Raw genomic sequence first — 12,250 nt, 5'->3', positions numbered from 1 at the left:
GAGCGAGTGCCTTCCTGCCCTAGTCTGCTGTCCTCAGAGAATTTTCGCTTTCTCCGAGGACAAGCAGGCTAATATTCTCACAGGACGGGCAGGGCCAGTGCTAGAGATTCTGGCGCCCCCCCCCCCCCCCCCCCCCCCCCCGCAGCCTATTAGTCGGTGCCTCCTTACCGGTCCAGCATCTCCTCTCTCTCCTTTCTCCCCTCCCCCCCATCTAGCATCATCTCTCTCTCCCCTCCCCTCAATGAGAGCAACACAAACTCCTCCACTATCAGACACCTGCCCCCAGTGCTTTTTTTTGTAGGAAAAAAGGTACTGGTACTCATTATGGGTAACCTTAGGGGTGGGATCACTATGGCTCCACCCCTACAGTAGCCACAACCCTTTTACCAGCCATGGCACATATATTTTATTTTTATTTTTGTTACATTTGTACCCCGCGCTTTCCTACTCATGGCAGGCTCAATGCGGCTTACATGGGGCAATGGAGGGTTAAGTGACTTGCCCAGAGTCACAAGGAGCTGCCTGTGCCTGAAGTGGGAATTGAACTCAGTTCCTCAGGACCAAAGTCCACCACCCTAACCACTAGGCCTATTACACCAGTATAAGAGAAGAAAAATGATGTGTTCTTTTTCCATTATAAATAACTTCTGTAAGCTGTTACAGTTCCAGTATACCAAAAATGACACAAACCAAATTAGCATACAGACCAGGAATTAGGAGAACAGTCTTGCCAAATCTGAAACACAATATGTTATCAAAATCTCAAAACCTAACGAACAGATCCCTATTCAGACACATGGCCTTGCAGTCACATGCAGAACAGAGATCTTCAAATTCTTCAAAAAATGTATTTATTATATTTGTATCCCACATTTTCCCACCATATGGCAGGTTCAATGTGGCTTACATATAAATTTGTTATATATCTATCTAAGGACCTCAGTAGCTCAATATAATGATGGCAACATTTCATTAATCGGGAGACCCGATTACTCCCCCTTCTTAAAGTGCCATTGGCTCCTCATCGGTCCACCCATGTGTAGCTCTATACAAGCTATATAAAATGATGTTTAAATATACATCAGGTAGTATATAAAAAAATAGAAAAGAAATGATGTCCTGATTAAATATTGTGATTAGGAGAGTTTTAGGCGCTGGGCAACTATTGGATGTTATTAGAACTATATGGCCCCCGCCGCTGAAGAGTTTAGTGGAATATTCAGTGAGTTTATATGAGTCACTGTGAAAGATGTCCGTTACAGTCCCTGTTGAGTTTGCTTTCTTTACTGAACAAGAAACGTCGCTGCTCCAGCATTCCTACATTTGGGGTACAGAGTCCACCACCACTAGTAGCAACACGTGGATGGAATTGGAAACTCAATTAAAAAGACTAACGAGGGCCACTTTACATGCTGATACGTTAGCGCACTACGTGAAGAACCATATGATACCGAGGGGGCTCCGTATATATAAACCGCCGAAATTATTCACAAACGACGCAACATTTATTAATAAATGGAATGTGATTCTTAATAAATGTAGCAAAGATCTAATGTTGTTGGTGGTTGAGTCCACTTCAGTGTTGGAAAAGGAATTAAATACTAGAATAGGAGGGATTTCTGAGGCCTTGAAACAGGACAGGACCCAGGAGGAGTATGATAAATCTTATACTGATCTATCAAATAAGATACGTACATTTAAGGAGGAGCTACGTGCTGTGAAAATTAAAAAACTAAAATGAGATGAAAGACTATGAGTCACAGAATGTTTATAACTGGAACTCCACAGAATACAGGTCTAGGGTATCTACCTGAGTACCTTATGACACGTCCTCATCAGACTCGAATCATAGTGAGGAACAAGTACAGAGAGATCCTAATCAAACTGAGGCCCCTTTTTCATGGGGATGCAGAACACAGGACGCCTTCGTGGGAGAGGCAAGGTAAGGTTTCAGGAACCGTCATCAACAACAACAGATGGGCCCCATTACGAGAGCTCCCACAACCAGAGAACAACGGTGACAATATTGGCTGACTGTAATTTGACTGAGGATCAATATGAGGTCCTGGAATTGGGACTGGGTTTTGTTCCGACTGAAAAGATATGATCCGTTTCGGATGAGAATAGCGCTGCAGCAATTTATATGCAAGCTTCAATTAAGAAAATTTTTCTTTGGGAAAGAAACTCCTGCGGATGTCTCTCTTTTTCACACAAAATCAACATGGATGCCTCAGGGTCAGTTGGACCCCACCATACAGGTGTATTACGATTTGATTATGCAACAATTGGTAAAAATTGAGAACACTCATCAAACGAAGTTTCAAGATAACGACACAATGACAACAAAGGGCATTGGAAGCATTGAGGAATGATCGCCAGTTGATCATATTAAAAGCGGACAAGGGGGGAGCGACTACAGTTCAACTGGTTCAAGTATACCTTCAGGACGTGGCAAGACAGTTAGCAGATACGGATACGTATTTTGCTCTTTCTGAAGACCCGGTAGGATATTTACATGAGCTTATAACTGATACAGTCACTGGGACACACCTGGACAACATGATCACTCAACAAGAGATGTTTTTTTTTCTCATAACGCAGCACCCGAAAACACCACGTTTATATTTGGTACCAAAGATTCATAAAGGGACAACTTCCCCTCCAGGGAGACCGATTGTAGCCCTGAAAGGGACAATACTGGAACCATTGAGCAAGTTGGTGGATGTATTTTTGGCCCCTTTAGCATGTCATAGGTACACATAAGTACATAAGTATTGCCATACTGGGAAAGACCAAAGGTCCATCAAGCCCAGCCATATTGTTTCCAACAATGGCCAATCCAGGTCACAAATGCCTGGCAAGATCCCAAAAAAGTGCAAAACATTTTATACTGCTTACCCCAGAAATAGTGGATTTTCCCCAAGTCCATTTAATAATAGTCTATGGACTTTTCCTTTAGGAAGTCGTCCAAACCTTTTTTAAACTCCGCTAAGCTAACCGCCTTTACCACATTCTCTGGCAACAAATTCCAGAGTTTAATTACATGTTGAGTGAAGAAAGATTTTCTCAGATTCGTTTTAAATTTACTACATTGTAGCTTCATCGCATGCCCCCTAGTCCTAGTATTTTTGGTAAGCATAAACAAACGCTTCACATCTACCCGTTCAACTCCACTCCGCCGCTGAAGAGTTTAGTGGAATATTCAGTAAGTTTATATGAGTGATCTATGTTTCTATGAGACATACTGTGGTGGTGGGGGGGAGGGGGGTACAAAGGATAATCCATTAGTTTATTTGGAGCCTGGAACTGAAATTACTTTTCAACACATTCTAGTATCTATTCATAGAGTGAAGAATAAATGGATGTGGGTCCTATATTAACTTAAGAAGAAGAAAAAAAAAATCCAACAAAGTTTTAACATCCTAAAAATATATATTCAATCATCTAAGAATAAAGAAGTAGTTAACTTCCTACAGATTTAGCTAATAATTTCATATTTGTAGTGACCTGTGATCTGCAGGATAGGTAGACCCTAAGGCAGTAATATTAGGCAGAGGGGGCAGCATCAGTGGTGGGCATACTAGAAGAGGTGGGTATGGCATAAATTGTAGTTTTCTAACTTGAGGGGGGGAACAAAGATTTATTTAACAATTAATAAACCGCTCTATCCTTCATACTAGGCAGGATGTGGGATGTGGCATGAGGGATGTGGATGGATGTGGGGATATATGTGCAGCATATTTTAGGGCCTCATCTGCATTAAGTCAGTAGGCGCTGAAAAGCAGGGCCATAGGAAAACGCGCACAGTTGCTTACAGGTGGGGCTTTGATGGTTTTGCCAAACGAGAGGAAGAGGCAGAGACAGTGTTGCTGCACTGCCTCCTGATCTTATTCTTCAGTTGTGCCATCTGGCTTTGTAGCAGAATACCACTCATTTCATCATCGAACCTTTGAATGGCATCCATTCTATTATTATCTGGTGGACCTCTTACTGCTGGCTAGGGACCAAGTACATCTTTTCAGCATACTGCATTACTGATGAGGCTTGTGATCAGCAGTAAGGCGAAGCTTAGCAAGGGTCCGATAAAACCCCCAGACTGCATCACCAGTTTCTTCTTGTTTTAAGAAGTATCCTTTTGCCCCCAAGACTCTTTATTGAACACCTCTGTCTTTTCAGGAAGCTAATCTGGTGCTGCAGTAACAGTATGTTACCTTTCACAGTGTTTAGGGCCATCTCCGCTATAGCTGCTATTAAGTCATCCGAAGCAATACCAGTGACGGCCTTTCTCTGGCAAGGCAAAGCCTGAACTATAAGTTTTAAAAGCTCCAAGTTCCTCTTCAGATGGCTAGACATGTTGTTGCCTATGAAAGCTTACAGCATGTGGAAAAAGCGGAAGCTTGTCACTTCTTTTTATAGACGCCCGCTGTTTTCTCACCGTATACAACCGTCAAAGTGGGGGGAAAGATGTCAGTCCTCAATCTGTAAGCCTCAGGCATCAACAAATTCAAATCTATAACGAGATAGCCATACAGTTTTCTGATACCATCTTCAAAAGTCTTGAGAAAGAAACATGTCTTGCCCGAGCACATTTGTCTGGAAAGAACAGCTATCTGCTGTTTATCTCCCAAATTTTTAATCACCACCATATATTTTGTATTTAAGATGATGGTGTGGCTTGTTCTGCCTTGACAAAAAATGTTTTGGATGATGTATATAATGCTTCCATTTCTGTGGCGTGTATATTTAGTAAAGGCTTTTTCAATCTCATCATTTTTACAACCAGTCTTGATAAAATCACTGATGATGACCAGGTTTACTTTATGAGGCGGAAAAAGGTCATCGTTAAATGTCACCGGCAGCAAATCCATAAAATGTATAAATGAGTAATGTTTTGACAATTCTTCATACATAGGTTGCCACCATGTGTTAACACCATATGATTTAATCAGGTTTCACACTGAATGTAAGATCGGCGTGTTCTAACAAATTTTTTTAACAAAGAAACTTTTACCACTATTAGAGGGCCCCCCCCTATAATGCATGTGAAAGGGTGGCAAAATGCACGCCAAACTCATCAGTAGCCATAGCAAAAATGCAAATTCCTGACTGCCTCCGGATCAAAGTAAATTCCGCTTACAAATTTTTTTTTGTACGTGACCTCACAAGGTGGCGCGCGTTTCAACACTAGAGCTGGGTGGGTGGGGGAGCCATATAAGGGGGGGGGGGGGGTAGGATTAGCCGCAAGTACACGTTGCATCTTGCTATGTACAAGGGCCTGACTGCAGCCAGTTGGGCTGATGGTTTTGCTAAAAGAGACGCAGAGGCACAGCCTGGACTTCTTGTAAGTTTGCTAAAGGCTAGGGAAAAAAAAGGGAGGGGGGGGTCACAATGGAGGATGCAGAACTAGGCACTTTTACTTGAGTTAAAAAAAAAAAAAAAAAAGAAACATTGTATGCTTTCTAGATCAATACTGTTAGGGGGCAAAACAATCCCTATATAAAAGCATTTATTCTGACAACTTTTTGGGGAAAGGGGTGGGAGAAGGCTACAGACAGAGAACAAGGTGAGGGCAGGTGGAGGATGCAGAGAGGTTTGCTTAACTGTAACTTGTATGTTTCTCAGGTGAACACTGCTAAAAGCAAAATAAAGCAGATTTGTATCTTTTTGAAAGAAAAAGAAAACAAATGCCTATTTTCTTTCTGTGGTGGATGGATAGGGAGAAGGAGAGGGGATGTGGCAGGGGCGTAGCCACGGGTGGGCCTGGGCCCACCCACTTTGGGCTCAGGCCCACCCAGCGACAATGCAGTGCGACGACAAAAGAATTGATCCCCCGCCGGCACGCAGGCCTTCTTTCCCCTCCCTCCCCTTCGGCCGCTGTCTATCGCTACAGCTGAGCAAAGCTGCAGCGCACCGGGTTCGTCTCCGTCCTGCCGCTACTTCTGCCCTCTGGTTCCGTGATCTTGTTTGCTTATCTGCAGCGGTTCCGGATCTGTGCGCTCCCAGGGCTGTCTGTGTATGTTGCCTGCGACTGCTTCCTCTGCGCTGGGCCCCGCCTCTTCAGAAGAGTAGGCGGGGCCAGCGCAGAGGAAGCAGTCGCAGGCAGCATACAGACAGGCCTGGGAGCGCGCGGATCCGGAACCGCTGCAGAAGAGCAAACAAAGACCACAACGGAGCCGGAGGGCGGAAGTAGCGGCAAGACGGAGACAGACCCGGTGCGGTGCAGCTTTGCTCAGCTGTAGGGATAGACTGCGGCGCTGCCCGAAGGGGAGGGGAAAGAAGGCCTGCAGCCAGGTGCCAGACTGTCGCTGGGGAAAGGTAGGGAAAAACGTGTGTGTGTGTGGTGGTGGTGTGTGGGTGGGGGGTCGGGGAGAGACAGGAGCACTGTTGGGATGAGGGAGTGAGACAGGGTATTGCTGGGGAGGGACGGAAAGATGCTGCAAGGGGAAAGAGAAAAAAACATTTTGGACATGGAAGTGGAAGGGAGAGGTGAGAGGGGAAATGTTGAACATGGCAGTGAGGGAAAGGAAGGATGGAGAGATGATGATGGTGGTGGTGGGGGGCAGAGAGAGATGTCAAACCAGGGGCTCAAGGCAGGGAGAGGGAGAAAAGTTGGACATGAAGGTGGAGAAGAGGAGAGGAAAGGAGAGATGCACAAGTGAGGGAGGGGAGAAAGAGGGAAGATGGATCCAGGGAGAGAAGATAGACAGTGGATGGTAGGGAAGAGAAAGGGAAAATGCTGGACAATGGGGGAGGGAAGAGAGAAAATTTTGTGCCCACCTACTTTGTGCTCAGGCCCACCCAAAATTGGCTGTCTGGCTACGCCACTGGGATGTGGGTGGATGTTTCTAGCTGTGTGAAGTCTGGAAGCCTGATTTGAGCTCACACAGAGGTCTTGAAAACAGGAGGGGGAGTAGGGAGAGGGGGAGGGTCTGTCACACAAAGCAGAAGCTGTGCTTTGAGAGGTGAGTTGGAGAGGGGATTTTGTTTTGGAGGGGCTGCAGAAACAATTAGCTCAGCAACAGGCTGTTTGACCTTCACAGGCAACCCCTGTATAAAAAAAAGCACTTTTTCTGCTCATACTATCCCTGTGTTTTAGAATTCACAGACCAGGATACGGGGTGGGTGGGTGTATATGCGCGCAGCAGGGTACGTTCTCACACAGTTGTCTCTTGAAAACAGGAGGGGGGCAGCTCTTGCAGGCACAGCCCATGGGTTTCTGCCCCTGTGTGAACAGATTTGAAAAGCCTAAAAAGTCAGACGCCTACGGTTTCTTACATAAGCTAAAGGCAGAGAGGAAGACAGCCTATTCTTTCATTTTGAAACCTAAAATGGCTGTCATTCAGTAAAAACAGCTTTAAAAGTAAGCACAAGGTATCCTTTTGAAAGAAAAAAAAATTACAAGAAAAAGAAAACAAAAATGTCTATTTTCTTTCTTATGGTAAAAAAAAGGTTAAGCTGAGCATGCGCAACTAAATTCTGTCGAGACTGTAGGAGGCAGTGTTCGGTTTTTTGTTTTTTTTAACATCACTTCCCAGCACATCACCCCATCCAAGATGGTGGCTAGCAGTGGAAACAGGAAGTGACGTGATGCATGCAGTAGTGGCTGCCATCTTGAAAAAGGGACATGGCTGTGTTGTCCTTTCCTGCGGCATCACCATAAAGTGTGGTGCTCAGGGGTGAGATTTTTAAAAAGGGGCAGGCTTATGCAAATAAGGCAGGGCAAGGGGAATGGTTATGCAAAATGGGATGGGCTTGGGTGAGGTCAAGACATCATATCCGGTAATGTCATCCAAGATGACGGAGTGGGCGTGGCAGTGGCATAGCCAAGGGTGGGCCCAGGCCCATCCAATTTGGGCTCAGGTCCACCCAGTAGCAGCACTCCTATGATGTGGCTGGCAGGGATCCCCAAGCCCCACCAGCCGAAAGCTCCCAACAACTGTTCCTCCTGCGTACCTTGTAAATTACATATCTTTGCATGCACCGGCCCCACAGCCTTCCCTCTGATGTATTCCTGCCTATACAGAAAGTTGCATCAGAGGGAATGCTGTGGGGCCAACATAAGCAGTGTGTATTAGTTGCTGCTCTCTGCTGGTGAAAATCTGCTATTTAAAAGAAATGCAGACGAGAGAGGGAGAGACCAAATCACTTGTGGGACAAAGCGTAGTTCTTCTGCCTACCCATCTTGGGCCCAGGTCCACCCAAACTGGGGTGTCTGGCCACGCCCCTGGGGCATGGCTTGGGCGGTGACATCAAAGGGACATGGAGTGGGCATGTTCTTGCTTCTGATTGGCTGAAAACCTGGAAGTGGGTGTGTCACCTGTCAAAAATCAGTTAATTTTGACAAATGCAGGTGAGGTACACTGGTTTCATGTTGGGAAGCTTGCTAACAGAAGTAGGATTTCATTTATCCCTTCATACTATGAGAAACTAAATGACAAAAATGCTCCTTACCGGACATGATTCTGTCTGAAGCACCTAGTCTTGTAAACACTCTGTCAACTGGAGTCAGCCTACAGGTGTCAGCAGGTACATAGCAACCCATCTGGGCCATGATGACCAACAGACCAGCCTGTGGAACGTGAAAATAGGGAGGAGAAATTCAGTGCACACAATTCAACGTACGCTTCCTACTCTATTCCTGAATCATGTTCTTACAACCCCTTGCCCCTCTTCCAGCCTTTTTCCCCATTCTGAATCGAATAACTGAACTCACCTAGACAAGGAAATGAATCCTTTAGGGTTGTGCCCCATTAGTATGCATTCATTAGCATATATGAAAATGAATTTGCATGTCCTAAATTTACTATATGTTAAATTAACACACATTATTCATATTTTAGCACACACACACACACACACACACAAAAGTGTGAAACAAAAAAGCCCCAAAACAACCCCTAGCGTCCTTTGGTTACTTATCAAGTGCTATTCTTGAGAATTTTGAAACTCTCCCTCTTCCCCAGACAACATGCAGTCACCTGTCTCATGAGGGTAGATTTCCCCCCCATATTTGGGCCTGTAACCAGCACGCAGGAGGCTCCATTATTGCTTTCTTTGTCTTCATCCTCATAGCCAATCAAAATATCATTTGGTATAAAATCATCGCCAAAAAAAGTCTTTGCGATACAAGGATGATGAGAACTTCTGAGTTCCAGGAATGGTTTCGTACCATCTGGCAGCACAATGAGGGGCCGGCACACTGGTCCATCACCTCCCTGACTGTAGCGTGCTAGGCATATCAGAACATCTGTTTGTCAAAAAGAAAAAAAAACAAAAACACATAATTTGAAGTGTCTATATACAAACTAGTAAAAAAGGCCCGTTTCTGACCCAAATGAAATGGACGCTAGCAAGGTGTTCCTCGGTGTGTGTGTGTGTGTGTGTGTGTGTGTGTGTGTGTGTGTGTGTGTGTGTGTGTGTGTGTGTGTGTGTGTGTGTGTGTGTGTGTGTGTGTGTGTGTGTGTGTGTGTGTGTGTGTGTGTGTGTGTGTGTGTGTGTGTGTGTGTGTGTGTGTGCGCGCGCCAGGGGGGGCCCCCCCCCCCCCCAGAGTTCCAGGGTCAACACCCCTCTCCCTCCGAGTTCCAGGATTGTTGTCCCCCCTCCCTCTGAGTTCCAGGGTCGTCCCCTCCCTCCCTCCCTCCGAGTTCCAGGGTCGTCACCTCCCTGCCTCCCTCCGAGTTTCAGGGTCCCCTCCCTCCCCTGCATTATGCTTTCTCCCCTGCATTCATCCATATGCAGGCAACGTTCTCTGTGCCCTGCCCCCTCCATCCATCCATGTGCAGCATCTCTCCCCTGCCCCCTCCCTCTGAGTTCCAGGCCCCCCTCCGAGTTCCAGTGTCCCCCTCCCTCTGTCCCTCCCTCCCAGTTCCAGGGTCCCATGGAACTGGGAGGGAGGGGGGACGGAGAACGTTGGAGGAGTGACGTAAGCAGGTGGTTACAATTCCAGTGACATTCATTGGAACGTTGGAGGTGAACATTAGAGGAGTGATGTCAGCAGGTGGTTACGATCCCAGTGAGACACATTGGAATGTTGGAGGAGCAAATTACTATATTAGATAAATATGCTAATATCCATCCTTTGCCCCCCCCCCCCAACTGAAGCAGTCAAATTACACCCATGCTGTGGACACAAAAAAATGCATAGTAAACACTTTTTTTCCAGGTACATCAAAAGCAGGAAGCCTGCGAGGGAAGAGGAACCATTAGATCAGGAAGGAGCAAAAGGGGCACCCAGGGAGGACAAGGCCATAGTGGAGAGATTGAATGAATTCTTGGCTTCAGTTTTTACAGAAGAAGATGTAAAAGATCTACCTGTACAGGAAATGGTGAACTTGGAAGATGTACTGAGCCAAACTGACAAGTTATTGAAAGAACTGAAACATGAAATTGCTGATCTGCTGTTAGTGACTGTCGTTAAAATCAGCCATAGTACCTGAAGACTGGAAAGTGGCCAATGTGATGCCAATTTTTAAAAAGGGTTCCAGTGTGATAAGGATAATTAAAGACTAGTAAGCCCGACTTCAGGGCCAGACAAAATAGTGGAAACTATTATAAAGAATAAATTACAGAACATGTAGACAAACATGGTTTAATGGGACAATCAGCATTGATTCACCCAAGGGAGGTCTTGCCTCAACCAATTTGCTTCATTTCTTTGAAGCTGTGAATAAACACGTCGATAACGGTGAGTCAGTTGATGTAGTGTTATCTACATTTTCAGAAAGCTTTTGACAAAGCACCTCATGAGAGACCCCTGACAAAATTAATGAGTCACGGGATAGGAGGCAATGTCCTTCTGTGGATTAGGAATTGGTTACTGGACAGAAACCAGAGATTAGGGTTAAATGGCCATTTTTCTCAACGGAGGAGGGTGAATAGTGGAGTGCTGCAGGGACCTGTACTGGGACCGGTGCTATTTAACATATTTATAAATGATCTGGAAATCGGAACGAGTGAGGTGATTAAATCTGAAGATGACGTGAAACTATTCAAAGTTGTCAAAACACATGCAGATTGTGAGAAATTGGGAAGACTTCAGGAAATTGGAAGACTGGGCATCCAAACAGCAGATGAAATTTAATGCAGACAAGTGCAAAGTGATGTACATTGGGATGAAAAATCCAAATCAGTTATCTGATGCTAGGGTCCACTTTAGGTGTCAGTACTCAAGAAAAAGACCTAGGTGTCATTGTAAACAATACGCTGAAATTTTCTACCCAGTGTGCGGCAGTGGCCAAGCAAACAGGATGCTAGGAATTGTTAGGAGAGGGATAGATCAAAAATACTATAATACCTCTGTATCACTCCATGGTGCTACCTCACCTTTAGTAGTGATCAATTCTGGTCACCGTATCTCAAAAAAGAAATAGTGGAATTGGAAAAGGTTCAAAGAGCGGCCAAAATGATAGAGGGGACGGAACTGCTCCCATATGAGAAAAGGTTAAAGAGGTTATTTTTATTTTATTTATTTTTGTTACATTTGTACCCCCCGCTTTCCCACTCATGGCAGGCTCAATGCGGCTTACATGGGGCAATGGAGGGTTAAGTGACTTGCCAAGAGTCACAAGGAGCTGTCTGTGCCTGAAGTGGGAATCAAACTCAGTTCCTCAGGACCAAAGTCCACCACCCTAACCACTAGGCCACTCCTCCACTGTTGCTACTATTTGAGATTCTACATGGAATGTTGCTATTCCAACATTCCATGTAGAAGTCAGCCCTTGCAGATCACCAATGTGGCCACGCAGGCTTCTACATGGAATGTTGCTGGTGGAATAGCAACATTCCATGTAGAATGTCTAATAGTAGCAACATTCCATGTAGAATCTCCAATAGTATCTATTTTATTTTTGTTACATTTGTACCCTGTGCTTTCCCACTCATGGCAGGCTCAATGCGGCTTACATGGGGCAATGGAGGGTTAAGTGACTTGCCCAGAGTCACAAAGGAGCTGCCTGTGCCTGAAGTGGGAATCAAACTCAGTTCCTCAGTTCCCCAGGACCAAAGTCCACCACCCTAACCACTAGGCCACTCCTCCACTGGTTAGGGCCCTTCAGCTTGGAAAAGAGATGGCTGCAGGGGATATGATTGAGGTCTACAAAATTCTGAGTGGTGTGGAGCGCGGGTAGAGGTGAATTGACTTTTCACTCATTCAAAAAGTACAAAGATTAGGGTACACTCAATGAAATTGCATGAAAATACTTTTAAAACAAAATAGGAGGAAATATTTTTTCACTCAAAGAATAGTTAAGCT

At 45.2% G+C, this 12,250-nt stretch overlaps 1 protein-coding gene across 1 annotated transcript in view; it reads right to left on the bottom strand.

Annotated features, from left to right (window-relative positions):
* The window catches only part of MSH6 (mutS homolog 6), a 71,346-nt gene that overhangs the window by 23,415 nt on the left and 35,681 nt on the right, over positions 1-12,250 (bottom strand). Inside the window, exons 5-6 of the mRNA XM_030195825.1 lie at positions 8,979-9,247; positions 8,452-8,569 (exon numbers count right to left, since the gene is read on the bottom strand). Coding sequence (XP_030051685.1) covers positions 8,452-8,569; positions 8,979-9,247 — 387 coding nt within the window. The remainder of the gene's footprint in view (positions 1-8,451; positions 8,570-8,978; positions 9,248-12,250) is intronic.

Source organism: Microcaecilia unicolor, chromosome 3 (genome assembly GCF_901765095.1).
Source record: "Microcaecilia unicolor chromosome 3, aMicUni1.1, whole genome shotgun sequence".
NCBI classification, from domain to species: domain Eukaryota; kingdom Metazoa; phylum Chordata; class Amphibia; order Gymnophiona; family Siphonopidae; genus Microcaecilia; species Microcaecilia unicolor.
This window is presented reverse-complemented; position numbering and strand designations above follow the sequence as displayed.